Source organism: Miniopterus schreibersii (genome assembly GCF_964146895.1).
Source record: "Miniopterus schreibersii genome assembly, chromosome: X".
Lineage (NCBI taxonomy): Eukaryota > Metazoa > Chordata > Mammalia > Chiroptera > Miniopteridae > Miniopterus > Miniopterus schreibersii.
In genome coordinates, this window is record NC_138104.1 from 54,672,425 (window position 1) to 54,699,468 (window position 27,044).

A 27,044-nucleotide genomic window follows, 5' to 3' on the forward strand; every position below is an offset into this window, starting at 1 on the left:
CCTGCATCCTTCCCATTCCCTACCATTGCAGTGCAACCTGGCAGAGGCAGCTGTGTGCACTCTGACAGAGCAGCTCACTGACAGCTTCTGGCTACAGAAAGGTTGTACCAGGAACACAAAGGAGAAACATAGCTCATTAAGTCTAATCCACCATGTGGTGCCCTGAGACCTAAGCAATTGGGTTGTGGAGACCACCACCTCCTAGGGTAATATGGAGCATTTTCCAGGGCTGGGGAGACACTATCCCAGAGATCCTAGAAGTCTTAGCAGTGCAGGTAAGAGAAAATAAACACTTGTGCTTTAGCACCCCCTACTGGTAAACAAAAGAAAGATCTATACATATTAACCTGCTAAACATTAAAGTGTAGAATGATTTTTTATTAAATTTATTTGGGTGACAATGGTAAATATGAACATTTAGGTTTCAGGTGTGGGTTTCTATATTACAAGATCTGTACATTGCCCTGTGTGCCCACCATCCAAAGTCATATCTTAACCATATATTAGGACCTCCTTTCCCCCCCACCCTATTCCAGCTAGCAACCACCACACTGCTATTCCTGTCCATGAGTTTCAGTTTTACATTCCACATATGAGTGAAATCATATGGTTCTTAGTTTTTTCTGACTTATTTCACTTAGCATAATATCCTCAAGGTCCATCCATGTTGTCACAAATGGCAGTATTTCATCTTTTCTTATGACTGAGTAGTATTTCACAGTATATATGTACCACATCTTCTTTATCCAATCCCCTATCACAAGACACTTTGGTTATTTCTATGTCATGGCAACCCTGAATAATGCTGCAATGAACATAGGGGTACATATATCTTTGTGAATAAATGTTTTTGAGTTTTTTGGGTATATACCCAGGAGAGGGATTCCTGGGTTGTATGGTAGCTCTATTCTTAATTTTTTGAGGAATTGCCAGACTGTTTTCCATAGTGGTTGCACCAGTCTACATTCCACCAGCAGTGAATTTTCTCCACAACCTTTCCAAAACTTGTTATTGCTTGTCTTGTTGATAATAACCACTCTAACAGGTGTGAGGTGCTATGTCATTGTAGTTTTGATTTGCATATTCCTAATTGCTAGTGAGGTTGAACATTTTTTCATATATTTATTGGCTATTTGTATGTCTTCTTGGGAGAGGTGTCTGTTCAGGTTCTCTGTCCACTTTTTCATTGGGCTGTTTGTTTATTTCTTGTTGATTTTAATGAGTTCTTTATATATTTTGGAAATTAAACCTTTGTTGGAGCTGCCATTTGCAATATCTTCTCCCATCTGGTTGACTGCTTCTTTGTTTTCTTGTCAGTTTCTTTTGCTGTGCAGAAGCTTTTTAGTTTGATATAGTCCCATTTATTTATTTTTGCCTTTACTTCCCCTGCCTTTGGGGTCAAGTTCATGAAATATTTTCTACAACCAAGCTCCATAGGTTTGGTACCTATGTTTTCTTCTATGTAACTTATGGTTTTGGGTCTCATATTTAGGTTTTTGATCCATTTTGAGTTAATTTTTGTACATGGGGACAAACTGTAATCCAGTTTCATTTTTTTTTTGCATGTGGCTTTCCAGTTTTCCCGGCACCATTTATTGAAGAGACTATCTTTACTCCATTGTGAGTTTCTGGCTCCTCTGTCAAAAATTACCTGCCCATATACATGTGGTTTTATATCTGGGCTCTCTATTCTGTTTCACTGATCTGTGTCTCTGTTTCTGTGCTAATACCATGCTGTTTTGATTATTGTAGTAGCTCTGTAGTATAATTTGAGCTCAGGTAGTGTGATACCTCCAGCTTCATTCTTTTTTCCCAGGCCATAAAAAGTATGAAGTACAGCTATATGCTACAGCAGGCATAAATTTCAAAAATATTATGCTAAGTAAAAGAAACCATATACAAAAAGTCACACATTGTATGGTTAAATTTATATGAAGTACCTAGAATTGGTAAATGCATAGAGACAGAAAGCAAATTACTTAGTTCTAGGGGTTAAGGGAATAAGGAATGGGAGTGATGGTTTAATGAATACAGTATTCTTTTTTGGGATGATAACAATGTTTTGGAATAAGATAATGATGATGCTCATTGTGCAATCATCTAAACCACAAAATTGTATACTTTAAAATGTTCAATTTTATAGTATGTGAAGTATGTCTTAAAAAGGATATGCCAGCAAAAGGTTGATAGGCTTACATTAGGTTAAGAATGAGGAAGAAAATTGCAGGAAGAAGGAGCAGCATTTTCTGTCTCAGATGTGGAGAGAGATTTTAGAAGATAAGGATGGATATGTAAGCTGGTGACAGACTAAGGAAATTTAGGCTTTGTTTTTTTGGTAGAAAGGTCCATGAGAAAGGTTTGAGGAATGAGTAAACATTTCCCAATTTAAGTTTTGGGGAAATAATTTTAACAACAGTGTGGTGAAGTTTTTGAAGGTGAGGGAATAACATAATTTATCCATTTATTGACAAATATTTATTAAGTGCCTCCTATGTGCCAGGTACTTTGCTAGACTGTGTAAAACCATTAATGACTTTTACTCCTAGTAACATAAAATAGATATTCAATAAATACTGATTAAATTGATGGTTTTGTGAGAATAGATGGACATGAGGAGTTTTTTTTAAGTCTTTTTAAATTGTTCAGAAAATGGATAATGAAACTACAAGGGTATAGAAAAAGAAAGGAGGAGATTAATAAGAGAGGTAATTCGCTAGTTGAATTCACAGCATTTGGTGATCTTTATAATGAATTAAGAGGCATAGGAAAGGGAGTCAAAGATATTGCTGAATCTTTTAATAGAGTTGAAGTAGCAATTTAGTGAGTAAAAAATAATATCAGTTTTAAATGAGCAATATTAAAAGTGAAGCTAAACACTAGGATGTAGCCCTTAGGAAAGGAATTAGGGATAAAATTATTGATTTGAGAGTCATTAGCCTAGAGGTGATATCTGGAGCCACAGAAGTGAATGAAATCCTCATAAAATGCTATAGAAACATAGGAAGAAAGGATGGAGAACTCAGTCCTCGAGGAAACTTGTAATCAAAGGATGAATGAAGGAAGAACCAGCAAAGCGGTCTGAGAAGAATCAGTCAGATAGGTCTTAGGAGGACCAAGAGAGAGTAGTGGTGTTAATAACAGTGTTTGAAAGAGCTTTGAGGAGGAAGGAATGTCAACAGGGTCCACTGCTACAGAAATGTTGAGGAGGATGGTTGTGAATGAATAGGTTTCAGGCTTTGGTGATTTGGAGGTCAGTAATGACTCCAATTTACAAAGTTATATTGTGGTAAGTTGGGAAGAACAGCCAGCAGAAACTACCTTCTTCGTGAAGTTGTTAGTGGTCATGGAGATGGAGTGGCAGATAGAAAGATTTTTTAAATTAACATATATAGAAGGATCCAAGATGGTGGTAAAGTAGGTGGAAGTTATACTCATCTCCTCCTAGGACCATATCAAAATTACAACTAAATTATAAAACAATAAAACTGTATAACCATCTGAAGACTAGCTGAACAAGTCTTATAACTAAGGGTGTGCAGAATAAGCCACATCAAGACTGGTAAAAAGGACAGAGATGCAAAAGAGGGCTGGCCCCACATTCACATGAAGTTGTTGAGAATCTGGAGGGAAATCTCAGCTGCAGAGGTCTCCTTGGAGGAGTGAGGGTTCTCAACCCCATGCCAGGATCCCAAACCTGGAGAACCAGTGCCGGAAAGAAGAGCTCACATAACATCTGGCTGTGAAAATCAGAGGAGATTCTATCTGCCCAGGTGAGACAGGAGACTGCTGGAAACCCAGGGGCCTTCTTAGAGAGCCAGCACACAAAATATCGCTCATGGGCACTCACCCTCTGGAAGAAAGTCATCAGCCCAGAAGAGACTGGAGTCATACAGGGAGAGATTGGTTGTGTGGCTTTGAAGAAGAATGGAAAGATAGCCACAAAAGTCCCTGAGCTGAGTCTGTCACCCACAATGCCCAAGGTGTCATCTTTCCTGGTTTTAGTACTCCCCTCCATATGCCATTAGCCTGGGGAAATGCCATAGCCCCACCTTGCCAAGTCCTTGAGGCCCCATTCTGCAAATCTCACACTGACAGAAAGACCTTTTGGCATCCAACTACCTGGGCCCTGGGTGCAGTCTTTTTTGGAAAATGTTAAGAAATTTCAGGCAAACTCAGTGGTGCCAGAGACACACAAGTGGAGACAGAGTTGTGTGGCTGTATAGCGGTCATTTTTTCCCCACGTGCCTAATCAGCACCACCTTCCATGTGTTGGGTCAGCCTCCACCCCCACACAGAATCAGCCTGGGGAACTGCACTAGCTTCACCAGAGGCCCTGACTTGACAAGCTTAAACCTGGCTGCAGAACCTGCTTGTAGCAGCCAGCCTGGGCCTGTGTTGTCTTCTTTCCAGAAAACTATCAACAGACCCAACCATTCCTATTCAAAGCTCCCTTTTCACATGGCCAAATATTAATATATTTTTATCCTGATGAACTCTACTGGCCCTACCCTGATGATACCCAAAGACCCCACCCTACTAAAAAGGTCTACAGGACCCAAAGGGTGGCCACTGCACTTGGTGTACCCAGAGACTTTTGCTAAGTGGCTGACCCAGCACTGGTGTCAAGTTTGAATCTGTATTAACCTGGTAAACACTGCTCACCCCTACCTGATGACTCCCTGAGAACCCATGTCACACAGCTCACGTATTACCCGAGGTTCTTTCAGAAGTTGAGGCTAATGAGCAGCCAGCAAGTAGTGGTAGACCTTAGGGTGCCTTGGGCCCTTTGCTGACCTGCTCCAGGCCCCGTACTGATGGCAGCAGGCCCTGGTATGCAGCTTGGCCTAACCCTAAATCACCCAGACCCAGCAAAGCAGCTATCAAATATTGATCCCATGTAGCTCCTATCAGGCAGCTCAGGTTTTATCATAGGCAGTGTCTAACATTGACTTGCACCAGAATCTCTTCCAAGTGGCTCCATAATCAACTCACCTAATGGATGGCTTAAGACTTCACATTAGAACCACAATCTGATTAGCTCCATAAGCAATACAACCAAAGGGACATCTCAGCAGGCAGCAGACAAATTACACTTCACCTCACAACAACTTGTACACACTGCGGCCAGTGTCAATTTTGACAGTGTCCAGCCTGAGGGTCAACCCACACTCATGGGTGGGTCAAAAGCAATCAAGACTCAACTACAACAAGAGAGTACACATAACCCACACAAACAACATTCCTGAAGCACCCAGCTCAGGAGATCAGTAAGACTATACCACTTAGCCCCACAGACACCTACTACATAAGGCCACTCTACCAAGACTGGGAGACCAAGCTGATCTATATAATACATAGAAACAAACACAGGGAGGAAGTCAAAATAAGGAGACAAAGAAACATGTCCCAAACAAAAGAACAGGAGAAATCTAAAAAAACACACACCCCCAAAACACACCCAGATAGAGTTCAATGCAATAGTTATAAAGATCTAAAGGAATTTACTGAGAACTTTGACAATGTTAGAAAAACCATAGAAACCAAAAAGAAACAGTCAGAAATGAAGAATACAATATTCTAAATGAAGAATACATTAAAAGGAATCAAGAAAAGATTCAATGAATCACAGGATCGAATCAGCAACTTGGAAGGCAATGTAGCAGAAAACAATCAGAACATCAAAATAAAAAAAACAAATTAAAAAATGAGGTTATTTTATGTGACTTCTGGGAAAACATCTAACATAACAACATCTAAATCATAGAGGTACCTGAAGAAGAGAGAGAGCAAAAAAATCGAGAACTTATTTGACGAAATAATGGCTGAAAACTTCCCTAACCTGGTGAAGAAAAGACATACAAGCTCATGGAGTCCAGAGAGTCCCAAACAAGTTGAAAATAAAGAGGCACACACCAAAACACATCATAATTAAAACAGCAATATTTAAAAACAAAGAGAATCTTAAAAGCAGCAAGAGAAAGACAGTTACTTAAGAGAGTGCTCCCATAAGACTGTCAGCTAATTTCTCAACAGAAAGTTTTCATGCCAGAAGAGATTGGCAGAAAACATTCAAAGTTATGAAAAATAAGACACTACAACCAAATTACCGTAGAAGGTAAGGCTATTATTTAGAATTGAAGGAGAAATAAAGAACTTTTTATATAAGAAAAGAACTAAAGTATTACAAGAAATGTTAGAAACACTTTGTTAAGAAAAAATAAAATAAAAGATAAACACAAATATAAATAATAAAATGCAAATAAATATGTATCTGTTAATCATTTAAAAAGTAAATGGAACAAATGCTCCAATCAAAAGACAAAGGGCAGGTGAATGGATAAGAAAACAAGACCTACATAGATGCTCTCTACAAGAGACCCACCTCAGAACAAAGGACACACACAGGATGAAAAGTGAAAGGACGGAAAATAAATTTCCATGCAAATGAAAATGGAAAAAAAAGAAAAGAAAAGCTGGGGTAGCAATATTCATATCTGACAAAATAGACTTCACAATGAAAGCCATAACAAGAGACAATGAAGGTAACTGCATAATACTAAAGGGATTGATCCAACAGGAGGATATAACCCTGGTAATCATATATGCACCAAATATAGGAACACCCAAATATAAAAAAAAAAAACAAAAAAAAAAAACTTCTGTAGGACTTTAAGGGAGAGAATGACAGCAATACAATCATAGAAGGGCAATTTAAGACCCCACTGACATTACTGGATAGATCTAGAGAAAAAAATCAAGGAGAAAACAGCGATCCCAAATGACACACTAGATCACAAAAAATTAAGACATTTACAGAATCTTTCACCCCAAAGCTGCAGAATATACATTCTCCTCAAGTGCACATGGGACATTCTCAAAATAGACCACATGTTAGGACACAAAACAAGTCTCTGCAAGTTCAAGAAGATTGAAATCATATCAAGCATCTTCTCAGATCACAATGGCATGAAACTAGAAATAAACTACAAGAAAAGCACTAAAAAACATTCAAATACATGAAGACTAAATAGCATGTTATCGAACAATGTATAGGTTACAAAGGAGATCAAGGAAGATATCAAAAACTTCCTGGAAACAAGTGACAATGAACACAAAACAACCCAAAATCTATGGGACACAATGAAAGCAGTCCTGAGAGGGAAGTTCATAGCACTGCAGGCTTACCTAAAAAAAACAAACACCAAGAAAAACTTCTAATAAACTCTCTGACCTTACAACTTAAAGACTTAAAAAGAGAACAACAAGAAAAGCCTAGGGTAACTAGAAGGAAGGAAATAATAAAGATCAGAGTGGAAATAAATGACATAGAGACTAAAAAAAAAACAAAAAACAATACAAAAATCAATGAAACCAAGAACTGGTTCTTTGAAAAGATAAACAAAATTGATGAACTTTCAGCCAGGCCTATCAAGACACAAAGAGATAGGACCCAAATAAATAAAATCAGAAACAAAAGAGTTGAAGTAACAACTGACCCAATAGAAATACAAAGGACTGTAAGAAAGATACTATGAAGAACTATATAAAAACAAGCTGGTCAACCTGGATGAAATGGAAAAATTCCTAGAAAAATACAATCTTCCAAAACTCAATCAGAAAGTCAGAAAACCTGAATAAGCCAATAGCTACTGATGAAATTGAAGCGGTAATCAAAAAACTTCCAGCACAAAAAAGCCATGGTCTGGACAGCTTCACAGGGGAGTTTTACCAAACATTCAAAGAAGAACTAACACCTATCCTTCTCAAAATATTCCAAAATACACAAGAGGAAAGACTACTTACAAGCTCTTTTTATGAGGCCAGCATTAGCCTAATTCCAAAACCAGATAAAGACACTACAAAGAAAGAGAATTATAGGCCAGTATCCCTGATGAACATGGATGCTAAAATCCTCAACAAGATATTAGCAAATCAGATCCATCATCAATAAATTAAAAAGATCATACACTATGACCAAGTGGGATTTATTCCAAGTATACAAGGATAGTACAATATTTGCAAACCAATAAATGTGATGCATCACTTAAACAAATTGAAAGAGAAAAATCACATGATCATATCAATAGATGCAGAAAGAGCATTCTGCAAAATCCTGCACCTATTTTTTTTAAAAAGTATCAGCAAAGTGGGCATAGAAGGATCATACCTCAACATAATAAAGGCCATATATGACAAACTTACAGTCAATATCATTTTCAATGGTCAAAAACTAAAAACATTTTCCTTAAAATCAGGAAATTCGGACATTCACACCATGCAGCTGTAAAAAAGAAGAATCTTTTATCTTTTGGGACAGCATGGAGGGAACTAGAAAGTATTATGCTAAGTGAAATAAGGCAGTCAGAGAAAGACAAGTACCGCATGATCTTACTTATATGTGAAATATAAAAACAAAATAAACTGATGAACAAAATGGATCCAGAGACATAGAAGCATAGAACAGACTGAGGGATCTCAGAGGGAAGGTAGGGAGGAGGGATTGGGTGGGGAGAGATTAATCAAAGAACTTATATGCTTATTGGCATAACTCATGGACACAGACACTGGTCTGGGTAAGGCCTAGGAGTGGGATGGATGCAGGGTGGAGGGGATCAATGGGGATAAAAAGGGGGCATCTGTAATATTTTCAACAATAAAGATAAAGAAACTTTAAGAAAAAAGTAAACATACTAAAAAAAAAAGAATGACTTCATACCATTTGTGACACTGTGGATGGATCTAGAGGGCATTGTGCTAAGGGAAATAAGTCAGACAGAGAAAGACAAATGCCATATGATTTCACTTACATGTGGAATTCTAAGAATAAAATAAATGGACAAACAAAATTGAAATAGACTCTTAGATAAAGAAAACAGACTGATGGTTGTCAGAGGAGAGGAGTGTTGGGGGATGGGGTGAAAATGGTGAAGGGATTAAGAAGTACACATTCGGGAAGACACAGAATTAAAAAAAAAAAAAATCAAGAACAAGACAAGGATGTCCACTTTCACCAGTCTTATTCAACATAGTACTGGAAGTCCTAGCCATAGCAATTATACAAGAAGAAACAATAAAAGGCATTCAAATTGGAAAAGAGGAAGTAAAACTGTCATTATTTTCAGATGACATGATATTGTACATAGAAAATCCTAAAGAATCTACAGAAAAACTACTAGATTTAATAAATGAATTCAGCAATGTAGCAGGATACAAAATTAACACCCAGAAATGGATGGCATTTTTATACATCAACAATGAACTCTCAGAAATAGAAATTAAAGAAACAATCCCATTTACTACAACAACAAAAAATTAAGTTATTTAGCAATGAACTTAACCAAGGAGGTAAAAGACCTTTACTCAGAAAACTCCAGGATGTCAAAAAAAGAGATAGAGGAAGATATAAAGGACTAGAAGAATGTACCATGTTCATGGATTTGTAGAATTAACATCATTAAAATGTCCATATTCCCAAAGCAATGTATAAATTCATTGTAATCCCTATTAAAATACCAACAGCATATTTCTCAAATCTAGAACAAAAATTTCAAAAATTTATATGGAACAAAAAACAAAACAAAACAAAAAAGCACCCCAAATAGCTGCAGCCAACTTGAGAAAGAACAAAGTTGGAAGGGTCACAATACCAGATATCAAGTTATACTACAAAGCCACTGTAAACAAAACAGCTGGGTACTGTCACAAGAACAGACATATAGATCAATGGAATAGAACAGAGCACTCAGAAATTGACCCAAGCCATTATTCTCAATTGATATTTGATAAAGGAGGAAAGAACATACAATGGAGTAAAGACAGTCTCTTTAATAAATGGTAATGGGAAAATTGGACAGGTACATGCAAAAAAATGAAGCTAGACCACCAACTGGCACCATACACAAGAATAAACTAATAATGGATAAAAGACTTAAATGTAAGTTGTGAAACCATAAAAATTTTAGAAGAAAATGTAGGCAGCAAAATCTGACATCTCTGGTAGCAATATGTTTGCTGATACATCTCCTAGGACAAGGTAAACAGAGGACAAAATAAACGAATGAGACTACATTAAAATAAATAGCCTCTGCACAGCAAAATAAATAATCAACAAAATGAAAATGAGCCCACTGTATGGGAGAACATATTTGCCAACGATACACCTGATAAGGTGTTAATTTCCAAAATATTTAAGGAACTCACTCTACTTAACAAAAGAAAAACAATCCAATTAAAAAATGGGGCAAAGGACCCAATAGACACTTCTCCAAAGTTGACATACAGATGGCTAAGAGACATATGAAAAAATCCTCAAAGTCACTATCATCAGAGAGATGCAAATTAAAACAACAATGAGATACCACCTCACACCTGTCAGAATGGCTACCATCAACAAATCATCAAATGACAAGTGCTGGAGAGGATTTGGAGAAAGGGGAATCTTAGTACACTTCTGGTGGGAATGCAGACTGGTGAAGCCACTGTGGAAAACAGTATGGAGATTCCTTAAAAAATTAAAAATTGAACTGCCATTTGACCCAGTGATCCCACTTCTAGAAATATATCCTAAGAATCCTGAAACACCAATCGGAAAGAATTTATGCATCTCTATGTTTGGAAACAGCTCGGGTGCCCATCAATAGATAAGTGGATAAAAACTTGTGGTACATTTATACCATGGAATACTATGAAGCTGCAAAAAAGAAGGGTCTCTTATAGCCTTGGGAAAGCATGGATGGACATGGAGAGTATTATGCTAAGTGAAATGAGCCAGTCAGAGAAAGACAAATATCACATGATCTCACTCATATGTGGAATCTAATAAACAAAATAAACTGATGAACAAAATAGATCCAGAGACATAGAAGTTTGGAACAGACTGATGAATCTCAGAGGGAAGGCAAGGGTGGGGGAGTGGGTGGGCAGAGATTAATCAAAGAACTTACATGCATATATGCATAACCCATGGACACAGACAATAGTGTGAAGAACACCTTGGGGGCGGGAGTGGATGCTCAGTGGAGGAAACCAATGAGGGGGAAAAGGGGATATCTGTAATACTTTCAACAATAAAGGTACATTTTTTAAAGAAGAAAGTGGTGATATATATATATATATATATATATATATATATATATATATATATACACACACACACATATATACATATATATACATATATACATATACATATATATATATATATATATATATATATATATATATATATATATAATGGAATATTACTTGGCCATAAAAAAGAGTGAAATCTTACCATTTGTCACAGCATGGATGGACCTAGTGGGTATTATGCTAAGTGAAATAAGTCAGTGAGAGAAAGACAAATACCATATGATTTTCTTATATGTGGAATTTAAATAACTAAATAAATGAACAAATAATATAGAAACAGACTTATAGATACAGAGAACAGACTGATGGTTGCCAGAGGGGAGGAAGTTTGGTGGTCTCAGTAAAAAATATGAAGGGATTAAGAGTTACTAATTGGAAGATACAAAATTGACATGGTTATGTAAAGTACAGCATAGGGAATATAATTAATAATATTATAATAAAAATGTATGGTGCTAGGTGGGTACTTGAAACATTTGGGGGATCACTTTGTAGAGTATATGATTGTTTAACCACTATGCTGTTCACGTAAAACTAACACAAAATAATATTTAATGTAAAATTCATATATGTTATTTATACTTATATGTTAGGCTTATATATATACGTGTGTGTGTGTATACATATATACATACATATTAAGCTTAGGTAGAGGATAATGGGTGGAACAAGGAGTTGGAGTAGCTGAGGTTAAGATCCCAGGTAGAGGGTTTGCTGTGAAATGTTAAGGTAGAGAAGGTGGTTGATAGAATTCACATCTGAGGAGCTTCTTGATCTTCTTAGATAAGGGGAAGATGAATATCTGATATTAGGAATAGGACAAAGATGAGAAAAGGTATTGGCATACAGCATGGGGAGAAGAAGTGGATGTCACAGAGCATAAAACTAACATGGAACAATGCATATCTGTCTTTTTTTGCGAATAGAGCTTGTCAGTCCAAGGCATGAGCAAAGACATGATCTGTAGGGCCATCGCAGAGCTGAGAAAGAGCACAGCGGGTAAGGCAGAGGGATGAGGGGCTGAGAACTATGTAGGGTAGATATGAAACAGGGGACCAGACTCATGGGTCAAGGTTTAAGTGGAGAAGGGGGCATGTAAAAAAAAATCCAAGAGAGAGAAGCTTGGCTCAGAGCAGAAAAGGTGGAAGGTTGAGAGTAATTTCTCTGAGCCTGTTTCCTTATCTGTCACTAGGGGCAATCATGAGCATTGCTTTGTTGCCTGTAAGCATGGACTGTGATAGGAAATATACAGGTTGATTTGTTGTGAACAAGGTCCTGACCAGATGGTCTAGGAACTAACTTACAGAAAGGTGAAAATGTTCAACATGTTTCTCTATGAAGTACACATTCTTGGACTTGCTGGAGATTCCCTGCTCTCTCTGAGCAGATTGTAAACTTTCAGAGAACTGGGCCAGTATTCATATAAATGTCTCAGAGTGAGACAGCCCTTTATTTTCCCAAAACTAACAGATCAAAACCTACAGCATGCACATTATCACTACAACTTAACTTGGGAAAAAAATCCCTTCAGTCAAGCACAGGAATTTCAAACTAACATCACTTTTCTAACAAAACTGGTGACAGCCAGTTTGACTTTCCTTATATAGAACTATCCTCAGAGGATAGTAATTTTCAGGAGGTTCTGAGGATAATTCCCTAAAAGCAGTTTGTTCCCAAAATGTTTTGAGAAATGGCAGGCTCGTGGGAATACATGTCTTCCCTTCCAAGGAGATCTGTTGGAAGGCAGCAAGACTCATTTAGACATCACTGCTGGACTGTTCATTTAAACTCGTCTACAGTCTTTATATACACAATTTGTAGTGCTCCCAGGATAGTGCTGTAAGAAATAGCTAGACCATGATTAACCAGTCAATCTTCATTGACTCCTCAACTAGAACTTATAGTTGGCTTTAGGAAAAAGTGAGGGAAGTGAAAAGAAACTATGTACCTAGTAAATTTCACTTTTCCCTTTATCATCTTTATTTACTTAACCTACAATATGACAAGCATTATATCCAGCCCTATTTTCCCCAGTCCAGAATTTTTATTTCTTTGTGATTTTACAACTCAGTACCCCTCCAGCCTCAATACACACACACATACACACACACACATCAATCTCTATTCTCTGTAATAAAGACACTCTACTGAGGTATATCTGGAATCAGGTTGTCCATGGAGATGCTCACCAGTAGAGAATGTTACTCACCTTTGACCACAAACTTCACAATGTCACTGCATTGCTCAGAGCCTATGCGACCCTTAGCGGTACAGAAATAGGAGCCTGAGTCAGCCACCACTGCAGGCTTGAAAAGTAATATACTCAAGGTTGCTACTTTGATGGGTTCTGGGTTGTTAGCCTGTTCCTTGTACCAAACATAACTTATGGGAGGAGAACCCTGAGCCTGGCATTGAAGGCTAATCCTCATTCCTTGGAGCACTGTGAAGCCATAGCCACTGCCAGTTGTCACTGTGGGCTTGGAAGCAGGGACTGCAAAGGGAAGACAAGAGAGGAGGCTCTGGTAAGTTATAAGGGAATGGGAACACAAGGCTGAATCAACTTTTCCTGGTATAAGGGTATGTACATATCTGCAAAGGGAACTAAAAGGGCTCCTGACCTTGGAGGGAAGAAGCAAAGAGTACAATGCAAATAAAAATAGCTTCCTTTATAAAATTAGATACTGTTTTGTATTATCTGAGTTTGGGATTATCTGGAGTTAAAAATAAATGGACTGTAAAATGATAATATCACTTTTTTAAGCTCAAATAGGGTTTGAGGATTATTTTCAGTTTTTGGATTATAGGGACAGATATTTGTATAATTGTCAACAAAAGTCATCTTGGCTAAATCTTGCATCCCTTTCCCCAGAGTTTCTCTGTCAGCATCAATTCACTCTCCAATATCCTGGTAATATTTACTCATTTTTATGAGTTTTACAGCCCAGAGCCAAAGGAGGGCAACAAGACTATGTATGCTAAAATTTCAAGGACACTTGAAGGAGTAGAGATTTGAAGGCCAAGGACCCTTCCCAACACTTTTAAAATTGTGCCATGACAGCCGATCAATGACTCTCTCATCATTGATGTTTCTATCTCTCTATCCCTCTCCTTTCCTCTCTATGAAAACAATAAAGATATATTTATAAATAAATAAATAATAAATAAAATTGTGCCATGAAAGTGATGACCCTGAAGATACTCCACCTGTCCACTTCCTCTGATTAGCACAAATGTGCCTGGGTTTCTCAGGGTTTTCTAGGATTATAGTCCTATCAGTGCTTTCCTATCCCCACAGTGACTCACGTTTCTGGACACGGAGTTCAATGATCTCATCTCTCACCACTTGGTTGCCATCACGGGTCTCCCAAGTGACTTCACAAGTGTAGTGGCTCCGGTCATCCATCTCCAGGGTCTTCAGTTGGAGGGACACATCTCCTAGAACCTCATGGTTAATGTGCAGGCGGCCCCGGTACTTTGCTTGCTGGATATGATCTCCAGAGGAGTCACGTAGGAAGATGGTAACTGGGTCTGAGCCACGTTGTACCAGCCATCTTACCAAGACTTGAGTGTAGCCTTTCAGAGGACGATAAGTGCAGGGAATATTCACATCCCCTTTCCAGGGCCCTGTCACACTCTCAGGTGCTTCAAGGACGGGATGGCCTAAAGATGGGCGACAGAAGAAGAATGCAGACATAGGTGGCACACTCACCTGGGTTGTAGGGAAGCCAAAGAGCACCTTTTCCACTAATGTTCTTCCAGTCCTCCCAAATCTCCCTCCCCTTTTCTTAAAAACATTCTCACACTCCCTTCCTGTGGAACAAAGCAGCATTCTGCTGTGAGGACATCTGGAGCACCTAAAAATGTCTTTGTCTATATGGATGTATGTCTTCCCTCTAACCTTGGGGAAACTGCAGGGCCTGGCTCACATGCTCACATTACTGTCTCTGGGAACTAGTCCGGGATTCTCACATAGTTCACTCTGGTCTGTCAAGAACATGGACAGCCAGTCCTAATTTTCCAATCCTGGAAGTCACTTTTAGTATTAGATCAAACATAACTCTTCCATCTCAGAATAGGTTTGCATGTTTTATTCCCTTTTTACTTTGTTTCTTCCCCTCTCTTCTTCCACTCATCCTTTCATCTTTCTCTTCATCTTCCTTCTTTTTTGTGTTCTTTCTCCTCTTCTTCCTACTTGTTCATTAACAGCATAAAGAGAGAGTGTATGGTAGGCACAGGGCATCACAAGAAAGGTAACATTATACTACTCCTTATGTATTTTGATCTCCAAAGTGAAGGTAACCTAAATAGCATTGACTTATACCTTCCAACAATCCCTGTGGTACTCAGATAACCTAAACACACATTGAGTAAGAGCACCTAGTGAAATCAGGAGAGTAGTGAAAGACTGCATGATGAGTAAGAATAATAACACCAATATAAATCCAAGGTCTGTTCTACCATGTATCTCTCTGTGTGACCTTGAGTAAATTGCTAGACCTGTCTGAGCTTTATCAATAAAATGGAGATGATAATAAACCTTAGATTCTACATATGAGTGAGATCATGAGTGAAGATAAAATGAGCTCATAGGTATGAAAGCACCTAGCATAGTGGTTGGCATTCAGTAGGTGTTCGATAAATGCGAGTCCCATGCCTCAAGAGAAACTTCTCATATTTATCTTGTATCTTTTATCCTATAGAAGCCTTCACTATGTTTTCCCCAAGGTGGACAGATTAATTAGATTGGATCACAGTCAGATTTAATAATGACCCGAAGGAGAAGTTAAGACATAAGCAGGTAAGAAAATTACCCTTCCCAGCCTGATGGAACAAAGCATGTTATGGGCAGGTAATAGGCCATCCCTGGGTTGTAGGGAAGCCAACGAGCATACGGTAGCCTTTACCTCTAAAAACAGGGCTGGCATAGCAGTCAATGTGAAATGTTGGCCAAATTAAGCAATACCCCTGACTTTCCTGGAAGATTGGGTAGGGAAAATTTTTTTTCAGGAAAGCCTCCAAACCTGAGGGGATGCTCTGCCCACTATGGACCCATGAAAACCATCAAATGATTAGGTATTTGGTGCAACAGGTCTTGAGGGACCAGGCAAGATAGTATTTTGGAGAGTTCTAAAATTGCATAGGTCTAAGGGCTTTTAGAAACCACTTAATGGCATTCCCTCATGGTACATATGGGTAAGGCTGAGGCCCAGAGAGAGGAAGATGCTTATCCAAAGTTACACAGATAGCAGGAGCACAGCTGGGCCTGGAGACTTAGAATAAAAGCTTTCAGAAGCTATACTGCTTTCTTACTTTCTTGACTTACTAAACTTAAGGGGTTTCTGGCTTCAGTAGGCCATTACCTGGGCCTACTTGAGATGGTTTAAAGGGATGCTATCCTAAGGCTGAATAGTATCCTCTGACTGCCTGGAAAAGAATTCTCCCATCTGCTGGCTACTTTCTAAAAAAACCTTTCCTAGAATTTTATTTTTAAAATTTATCTTTATTGTTGAAAGGATTACAGATATCCTCCCTTTTTTTCAGTATTGAGGCCTCTACCCAGCACCTGCCCCAGCCCCCAGGCCTTCACCACACTGTCTGTGTCCATGGGTTATGCATATATGCATATAAGTTCTTTTATTAATCTCTCCCCGCCCCCTCCTCCACCCCCGTCTTCTCACTGAGATTCACCAGTCTGTTCCATGCTTCTATGTCTCTGGGTCTATTTTGTTCCTCAGTCTATTTTGTTTATTAGATTTCACATATGAGTGAGATCATGTAAAACTGAATCAGGAAGAATCAGAAAACCTGAATAGGCTAATAACAATGAAATCAAAGCAGTAATAATAATTAAAAAAACAAAAAAACTCGCAGCAAACAAAAGCCCTGGCCCAGATGGCTTCACAGGGGAGCTTTCTAATTCTTTAAGTTGTAAGGTTAGCTAGTTTACTAAAAATTTTTCTTACTTTTTGAGGTAGGCCTGTAGTGCTATGAACTTCCCTCTTATGACTGCTTTCACTGTGTTCCATAGATTTTTGGGTTGTTGTGTGTTCATTTTCATTTGTTTCTAGGAAGTTTTTTATTTATTTCTTGATCTTATTGGTAACTCATTCTTTGTTTAATAACATGCTATTTAGTTGCCATGTGTTTGAATATCTTTTTTACTGTAGTTGACTTCTAATTTCATGTCATTCTGATCTGAGATGCTTGACATGATTTCAGTCCTCTTGAACTTGTAGAGACTTGTTTTGTGTCCTAATAGTTGGTCTATCTTTGAGCATGGCCCATGTGCACTTGAGAAGAATGTATATTATGCAGCTCTGGGGTGAAATGTTCTATAAATACCAACTAAATCCATCCGATCTAGTGAGCCCTTTAGAGTCACTATTTCTGTGTTGACTTTCTGTCTGGAAGACCTATCCAGTGAAGTCAGAAGGGTGTTAAAGTCCACAACTCTGACTGTATCACTGTTGATCTATCCTTTAAAGTCCTTAAGGTTATTATTCATAGGGCCTTATTTATTGCCATTTTAATTCTTTATACCTATGTTTTTCTCTCTCTTTTTATTATTACAACAGTCCCTTTAACATTTTCTGCAATGCTGGTTTGGTGGTGATAGACTTCTTTAGCCTTTTTTTTTTTTTTGTCTGAGAAGCTATTTATTTCACCATCTATTTTGAATGATAGCCTGGCTGGATACAGTAGTCTTGGTTTCAGATCCTTGTTTTTCATTACCTTGAATACCTCATGTCATTCCTTTCTGGCTGTAGAGTTTCTGATGAGAAGTTAGCTGACAGCTTTATGGGACCTCCTTTGTAGGTAACAGATTGCTTTTCCCTTGTTGCCTTTAAGATTCTCTCTTTGACTTGAATTTTTGGCATTTTAATTATGATGTACCTGGGTGTGGGCCGCTTTGGGTTCTTCTTGCTTGGGACTCTCTTTGCCTCCTGAAATTGTGTGAATTTTTCCTTGACCATGTTTGGGAAGTTTCCTGCCTTTATTTCTTCAAACAGGTTCTCTAACCCTTGCTTACTTTTGACCTCCTCTGGCCCTCCTATGATGCGAATATTACATTTCATGTTGTCCACAGCTCCCTTAGACTGTCCTCCTGTTTTTAAATTGTTTTTTCTTTTTTGATTCTCTGATTGATTTTTTCTACCCTGTCAGCTAATTTGCTGATCTGATCCTCAGCTTCCTCTTATCTCCTGTTTATTCCTTTCAATGTATTCTTTATTTCTGTTATGCCATTCTTAATTTCCTTCAGAGTTTCCATATCTCTTTCCATACTGTTGAGCATCCTTACAATCAGTATTCTGAACTCTATATTTGATTGCTTATCTCCATCTCAGTTAGCTCTTTTTCTGAAGGCTTCTCTTGTTCTTTCATCTGGGGCTTGTTTTTTGGTCTCCCTATTTTGGCTGCCTATTTGGGTTTGTTTCTATGTATTAAGTAAGACTGCTAGGAATCTCAGTCTTTTTGGAAGGTCTCTGGTGCAGGCCAATGTCAGACACTGTTTGTTACTCTCCTTGAGTACCCTCTTTAGACCTATTAACAACCCACAGCTTGAGGTCCCCTCTCTTGGGGCTGGGTGCTTTTGGACATTACCAAGATGCACACCAAAATTTGTTTTTCCAAGGCCTGGGTCCAGAAGCAGGCCAGGTAAAGTGTCAAGCACTCTGACAGGCTGATTAATCTGATTCTCTTAGTGATCCTCAGGCTGTAGAAACTCTACAGGGTAAGGTGAGGGGTTTCCCATTGGGGTAGGACCATTGCTTCCCCAGCAGGCAAAAGCTGCTTGGAAGGTAAATGTCTGCCTGAGAAAGATGTCCTTTGCAGTATGGGGAAATGACTCAGCACAGGAATCCAGAAGGTTGTCTTCTGAGCTCTAGCCCCAGAGCCTGCAACCCTAGATTCTCCTCACACAGCTACAGTCCACTCTACCCTCCCTCTGCTGGGGCCCAAGGTGAGTGGCTACACATGAAAATTTGTGTGTGATTCTTTAAGAGAGTGTCTGTATTTCCAGCTGTTTCTCCCTTGAAGACAGAAACCTGCTGCTTTTCACAGCCAGATGTTATGTGGGCACCATTCTCAGTTTTAGTGCTCTTGGCTAGGAAGCCCAACCTGTGGTTTAGGCCTCAGAGTCCTCAGTGGGAACCCCCCCACAGGGGAGATATCCCTCTGGACCTTCAGCTGATGCATGTGGGAGTCCAGCCAGCCCTCTCTCATCCCTGTACTTCCTACCAGTCTCTATGCAGTCTCTACTTTTCCTCCTTGGTTATAAGGGTGCTCTCCAGCTCATCTTTAGTTGCAGCTGATTAATCAGGATGGTTTTTCTATATTTTAGTTGTAATTCCCATTTGGTCCTAGGAGGGTGCCAGTGTAACTTCCACTCAGTCCACCACCATCTTTAATCTCCTCCCTTTCCTAGAACTTTAAACCCTTGCTCTTTTCCCCCAGGAAAAAATTTAATTTTATTCAAATATCACACACACACACACACACACACACACACACACACACCATCAGGAGAAAGACCAGGGCTTAGCTTTGACTCAAGGAGCTTTGCTGGAAACGGGTTTAACTTGAGAAAGAAGGAACAGTACTGAGGCTCATTCTAGTCTAGGACCTGGACTTATGAAAGCAAAAGTCTAGGACCTGTATAATGGTCCTAAAGAAAGGAAAGACCTAGTTTTCTGACTGGTCCCCTTTACAGAACTAATCTATGTCCCGTTTTGAATTTTTTTCCTGTCACTATTACACAGAAGGTAATATCTCCCCATGACCCCATATTCCTTTGTCTTATAACTTTTCCTCTTTTGGGGTGCCTCCTAGATAGAGTATTAACTTAAATAACATATGTTTATAAAATTTTATAATGTTTATAAAATGCAAATATTATGATTTATTTTTATTATGATTATTTCAACCTGTGTCTTAGACTTAACAGCTGATTCAAGTCCCTAGAGGCTTTTTAGAGATGAAGCCACAGCCCTAAACAGCTGTCCAGTTGGCAGGGCCCTTTGAGGCCAGCCAAGCCGATCTCCTCACTATACAAATAAGCTGGGGACACTAAATTCCAGGGAGAAGAAGGCATGATTGGCCATTCAGTATGTCCTGAATCTCAGGTCTATAGTGTAAGACCCTCTACTCAAATGAAAGCCCTGCTCCCCAGTCTGGAGGACCTTAGAGTCTGAGGATGACACAATAAACATATGAGCTCTCACATGCATGCCCACACATGATTTAAATTTAACATTTAAAAAATGTTCCCATGAACCCCAACCCTGCCTGTATTAGTCCCACCTCAAACCAACACATTTGAAGGTAGGCAAGTGCACTCTAAAATGTGTTAGAAAATGAAAATATTGTAGTTCTAGGAAGAACACTATTTTAGGAGCATTAATTCTGCCACCAATGTTTTTCCCTTTCAGATGACTTAATTCTAGCTTGAAGTTACAGAATTTTATGGGCCCCAGGGCCCCAGGATAAGATAATCTAAACTGAGTCAGCTATGGAAAGCTGGATTCTTTCTGACCATACAAAGGACATCAAGTTAACACCATCCAGCCTCTCCCTTTAAGAATATGAAACAAGCAGAGATGCAGCAAGAAATCCTTTAACCTATCATGGGTTGCATTTAGCTATTACTCAGTCTTAGTTTCTTTAAAGGCTATCTCAGTTCTCAGGGCTATAAATAAAGATGGAAGAAGACTGAAGGAAATAATGCTACTATGGGATAATCAGATCTCTTTTGGAATATGTGTCCAGCATTAGTCTCCCAATTACCCCAGAAAAAACTTGGTCATGTCCACAGGGAAGTGAGTTACCCCAGAAGGTGGTAAGAAACTAAGTTCTGTGAAGACAAGTTGAAGGATCTAGGGCTGTTTTGCTTGAAGAAGAAATGAGTCAAGGGGACATGAGATCTATTCTTAGAAATGTAAAGGGCTGTCACAGTATAGAGGGAGCAGATATAATCTGTATGTCTCCAAGAAACAGAGTTGGGACCTTTGGAAAGAAGTAACAGGGAAGTGGATTTAGTTCAATATGAGGAAGAATTTTTGTAACAGTTGGAGATGTCCCTGAATAAACTAGATGACCTGGAAAAGTAGTGAACTAGCAGTCACTGGAAGTATGTGAACAGATAACAGTGAAGGGTAGATTGAGGTTACTTTTAAGGTCCTATCTAGCTCTTCAACATGTCTTCTTTGGGAGATGAGTGTATTAATAGAGATCATTGTTAATACAATATTATTGATTCTATTCCCTATGGTATACTTTTACTTTCTGTGACTATAATGGTAGAATTTCAGTTGAAAGACAGTAGATGGTGGAGGGATTTGGGTAGCATTGAGCACCTTCTGAATATCTCAGAGATAAAAACAAGTACTGCAAAATTATCTGGATACTTTCCAAGAGAAGATACTTTTCAATTTCTATGAAAACTTACCTCCTGGTTTCTTCACCAGCTTTGAACTACCTCCCTCTCTTCTGACCAAAGCTGAGAGAGTCTGGAGCACTGGCTGAGAAACTAGCTCAGCAGAAGTAGGCTTTCCTCAGTAGGCATTCAATCCCACCCCTCACTCTCCAGCCTTTTGCCTGTACCAGCAGTGGCATCCAGGCCACCATTTTCTGCCTTACCATAAGTGACCACCATTAGGTGCCCCAGGAGCAGCAGGCCCAGTAAGAATCCCATCACAGCCAGAGCCACGTCTGTCTTTTCTTCTAGCCTCTTGCTGTCAAAGAGGTTCAAGCTCTTGATGGCTGCCAGTGCCTGTGCTTTCTCACGTCCCTTCCTTCTCTATATCTCTCACTTGGACTCCCAGTCCCATCTCATATTTCCCTTCCTTCCTTATTTCAGTACATGTCACATGAGTATCCCCCTTCCTCCCTTGCCTGGGGTTGAAGATTTAATGGTGAGCGAAGCAATTTCTCCCCCCGCTAGGGTATTGACTTGACTTTCTATGGAGCCAATAGGGCTCTCTGGTCTTCGATCTCCCAGGATGTGTTTATTTGGGGTTTCCTTCACATGCTTTAGAGGTGTGGGTGACCTTTGGGATGAGTCTACTCCCTCCAATATGGGGATATTTCCCTTTCTGGTGGTTCTTGGGAGAAGAGATCAACTTTGCTGGCTTGTGTAATATTCAGCATCATACAGTTAACTCTTGCTTGCTCAGCTGGATAAGGCTGTCATGAGGGAATATACCCCCTTATCTCATATTGGAAAAGCTTTTTAAAAAATATTTTCAATTATAGTTTACATTCAACTCAATATTATTTTGTATTAGTTTCAGGTGTAGAGAATAATGGTTAAACAATCATATACTTTACAAAACATTCCTCTGATATTCCCAGTACCCACTTGGCACCATACATCGTTGTTACAATATTATTGACTATATTCCCTATGGTATATCTTTCATTTCTGTGACTGTTTTGTAGCTACCAATTTATACTTCTTAATCCCTTTTTTCACTCAGTCCCTCAACCTCCTCTCTTCTGGCAACCATTAGTTATCCTCTGTATCTGTGAGTCTGTTTCTATTTTTTTTTATTTTGTTCTTTAGATTCTGCATGTAAGTGAAATCATACAGTATTTGTCGTTCTCTGACTGAATTTTTTCACTTAGCATAATAACCTTTATGAACCACTTTCTCCCACAGCTCCAGCTCTTTGGTGGGAAGGGTTCCCATCAGTGCTCATAAGGGATCTTTTATTTATTTTTAAGGGAAGGTTAAGTCTATTAGTTTGAATTTTTCAATGACTTTCATTTGATACAAATTCCTGACCTGTGAGAGAATGACATTAAGCCTCCCAGGAAGCTTAATTGCTTCTCTTCACAGGCCCAAGAGTGATTGTAAGTCCACCAGCAGTCTATGTCTAGGTTTGGCACTGCCCACAGTCTACTAAGCTTTGAAAATAAAACACATCCAAAAGGAGAAACGCATTTCAAATTCATACTGGCTTCTAAGTAACATATAATCTTATCTTTCTTTTTAATTAGAAGGGTAAGAGAAGCTTTGATTGGAGGAGGAGTGAGCTTTGCAACGAGGTGGAGTGAGACTGCACGGAGAAACATCATCTCCTCTATATGCTTACCAAAGGATGATTACATACACATGACTGGGGGTCCTGCAAGAGCTAAAAGGAGACTCCAGTATCTTAGGGCTTGCCATTATCACATGGAATTCTGTCAAAACCCTCTGCTTCCCAGATTCAATCCTCCTGGTTTGGTTGCCCCTTGTGTTTTGGTTACTTCATTCAGTCCACCTCTCTGGAACTTCTAGTCATTCTTTTCTCTTGGGTCTTCACTCAGGGAACCCCGAACTTTGTATTTTCCAACCAATACCCTACCACCACTACCACCATACATCTACATACACACACACACACACACTTTTCCCTCTACATGATGAGAATCTGAAAGCCCATGTATTATTCGACTGATGTCAGTTTACCCCTGGCCTGGTGGATTTGTATATTTTAAACTGCTTGTTTGCCTCTTATTAGAACATCCCGGATCTAAAGAGAAAGAAATACACAGGGAAGCCTGTACAGCGTTTCTCTGGTGAAGACTTCCAGTCCTGCAGTGGGCTCAGTGGCCCTGTTGAGCAAGAAGAGCACTGAAGGGGAAGTCAGGAAGTCCAGAGACAGACCTGGTTCTGCATTTACTTCATTCTGAGACTTTGGCCAAGTTAAGGGTCTCTGAACCTTAGCTTCCTTAATTTTAACATGAGCACTATTAGACTTGATGTTTGTATCTTTTCAGATTTTTTAAAAACAAACTATACTATAAATACAATAACAACTATAACAATGATAGCTACTATTTGTTTTTTGTTTGTTCAAACACTTACTGAACACTTTTTATGTGCCAGGTATGGGACAAGGTGCTGGGCATAACAATAATTAAGACAAAGTCCCTCAAGGAGTTCACTGTCTAATGCTAAAATATTGAGTAAACTGAGGCACAGAGTGGTAAATGACTTACCCAGTGAGATAGAATTAGCTAGGTACTTGGAAATGGGGGCCTAGAGTTGGACAGAGGGCAGGGTACAACTAGCTCATTATAAATAAAATCCTTTGATTAAAGAGTAAGGCTACATACAGAAATATATTATAAAATCTGCTGGCAAAAAGGTTAAAATTGTTTCCAACTTTCACCATAATTGAATTCATGTATTGCAATCAAGCCACTACTTGATGGCATTTCTACACTTGTCCTTAAAGGCTTACATCATGCCACTGGTCTGCTGAAATACAATAACTCTAAGTAGCTTGAAATTCAAGTCTAGCATTAGGAATCATACTGATCATACTGAATTTCTTTGAGTCTATTAACTTTAATTGTATAGCATATATATGATACTTCTATGTGTAGAAGTTTGAAAAAACTCTCTTCTAACCCTCATTCTGAGAAATCTAATAAGTTATAGATACCACAGAAATTAGAGAATTTGTTACTTTCCATATATACATTGTTTGGACTATACAATGATGAAAATTTCACTTAGACATATTTTATTAGTAATCTAAATGTTATACAGATATATACAAAGGAATCACATTTAGATTCATGTGTACATCCATCCAATGTACAATAGCTAATTACAGACATGAACAGTGTTAAGGCAATTTCTCTTGTGATAAAGACACATGATCCTTGAAGGAAGGGGCAGAGTCTATGGAGAACTGCCCATTTCAGGTCTGACCATCTGTTTTAATGGTATCCTTTGTGATAAAGTTATTTCAGTAGGCAGGATGTCTATTTCACTGACAAAAAGCAATGAATAATTATAAAAAGAATTGTTTTCGAATGTGGAAACCATAACTCTCCAGTAATCTAAGTAGTGAACTGCTCAAAAAACTACTGGCCTTAATGCTGCTACTGAGAATGACAGAACTTCACTGGTCATTTATTGCTTTGAGAATCAAACTTGATGCATAGGTCATTGATAGGGATGTTCCAAAAACACTGATTACACGAATTCTCAAATCCTATCAGTTGCTCACTTCAAGCAATTCTTCATTTTGCAGTGGAGGATCTTCTTTTTTCTTTTTGTTAATCCTTACCAGAGGATATTTTTTTCCATTTATTTTTAAAGAAAGAGTGGAAAGGAGGGAAGGAGGGAGAGAGAGAAACATTGATGTGAGAGAGACTTATTAATTGACTGCCTCCTGCATGTGCCCCTACCCAGGTATGTGCCCTTGACCAGGAATCTAACCCACTACAGTTTGGTGTGTGCCAACGTTCTAACCACTGAGCAAAACTGGCCAGAGCAAGGATTTTCTTTTTTATCAGGATGTTGTGGGTGTTTGCTTTCAGACGAAGAGGTTCCTACACCTTCACACACCTTATTACTTGAGCAATCCAAGCCTACTTCGCACAAATAGGCATTAATGGACCTTTTGGTGTTCCATAAACTTACTTTGATAGAGTGTTCTCTGGGAACTGGGACATCCAATCTGGTTTCTGCTGGAACTTTAACTGCAATAACAATCTGTTCCTAGAAGGCTTTAATGTTATGAATATCTTGATATGTCATAAATGCTAGTCTTTTATTTTCTTTGTCATCTGTTAAACAGCTGTGGAGCACAGTTTTTAACTCATCCAGAGCATCTTCCATTGCTGATAAGTCAGAAAGTTCCTCTGGCAGCTTTTATCTGTTGGGTCACTGTTCCAAAATTGCTGAGATCAGACCCTACCCATCAAATATGATTCTTAGATTTTTTTAAAACTAGGTCAATTCCACTTAAGACATTGATGATGTCATACCTCTTCGTTTTCATACTCTTTGTTTTATTGCAACCTTATTTATGTCAAAAATACTCCAGGAACATTTCTGACAAGATCCATACATTTCAGAGTTAAATAAACCAGTGATATATCAAAATGAGGTCTCTTCAATTTTAGAGCTTTATTCATGGACACATACTGTACATTATGTTCTAAATTAATACCCTTTTTAAAAGAAATTGATCCTTACTTTTGATGGCAATAGGCCCTCCACATTGATGGGGCATCAACACTGGCAGCACACCCTCTCATCTCCTCTGCTGGGTCCACCAGCAGGCTGGTCAACTTTCTAGCCAGCTGCTGCTGACTCATGCTGCCCACCTAGCAGCTCCTGGCCCTAGCAGCCCTTGGCCCTAGCACCTCTGAGCTCTCCCACCATCTCTTGGACAGGTCAGACACCACTCCCAACACGCAGGTTCCCACTGCCAGACATGAACTGTAACTGGGCTCAAGGCCTGCTCAAAGGTTCACCTGGCTAGGCCAGGCCATGAACTAATGCGCCATTGCACCATGGTCCAGGGAGTTATGGCGCAGCCTCGACGAGAGAAGGGTGACCCATGACTCAGGACGCCTTCCCAATGATCTTCCTGTATGTGTAATACTCTTTTTCTTCCTTCCTTCCTTCCTTCCTTCCTTCCTTCCTTCCTTCCTTCCTTCCTTCCTTCCTTCCTTCCTTCCTTTCTTTCTTTCTTTCTTTTTCTTTCTTTCTTTCTTTTTCTTTCTTTCTTCTTTCTTTCTTTTTTGTTCTTTCTTTCTTTCTTTCTTTCTTTCTTTCTTTCTTCTTTCTTTCTTTTTTTTTCTTTTATCCTTTCTTTCTTTCTTTCTTTCTTTCTTTCTTTCTTTCTTTCTTTCTTTCTTCCTTCCTTCCTTCCTTCCTTCCTTCCTTCCTTCCTTTCTTTCTTTCTTTCTTTCTTTCTTTCTTTCTTTCTTTCTTTCTTTCTTTCTTTCTTTCTTTCTTTCTTTCTTTCTTTCTTTCTTTCTTCTTTCTTTCTTTTTTGTTCTTTCTTTTCTTTCTTTCTTTCTTTCTTTCTTTCTTTCTTTCTTTCTTTCTTTCTTTCTTTCTTTCTTTCTTCCTTCCTTCCTTCCTTCCTTCCTTCCTTCCTTCCTTCCTTCCTTCCTTCCTT

The 27,044-nt window shown here is 38.8% G+C and overlaps 1 protein-coding gene and 1 pseudogene across 4 annotated transcripts in view; both read right to left on the reverse strand.

Annotated features, from left to right (window-relative positions):
- The window catches only part of VSIG4 (V-set and immunoglobulin domain containing 4), a 44,634-nt gene extending 22,701 nt beyond the window's left edge, over positions 1-21,933 (reverse strand). The window contains exons 1-3 of one of the 3 annotated variants that reach the window (XM_081124811.1): positions 21,766-21,933; positions 14,434-14,790; positions 13,340-13,621 (exon numbers count right to left, since the gene is read on the reverse strand). In XM_081124811.1, coding sequence (XP_080980937.1) covers positions 13,340-13,621; positions 14,434-14,790; positions 21,766-21,820 — 694 coding nt within the window. In that variant the 5' untranslated portion in view covers positions 21,821-21,933. The remainder of the gene's footprint in view (positions 1-13,339; positions 13,622-14,433; positions 14,791-21,765) is intronic. The other 2 variants (XM_081124810.1, XM_081124812.1) reach the window with 2 other exon arrangements.
- Positions 21,934-25,351: 3,418 nt separating this feature from the next.
- On the reverse strand, positions 25,352-26,232 carry LOC308550963 (transcription factor E2F6 pseudogene; annotated as a pseudogene). The gene has a single exon. The product of its transcript is annotated as a transcription factor E2F6 pseudogene (transcript).
- Positions 26,233-27,044: the final 812 nt, after the last annotated feature.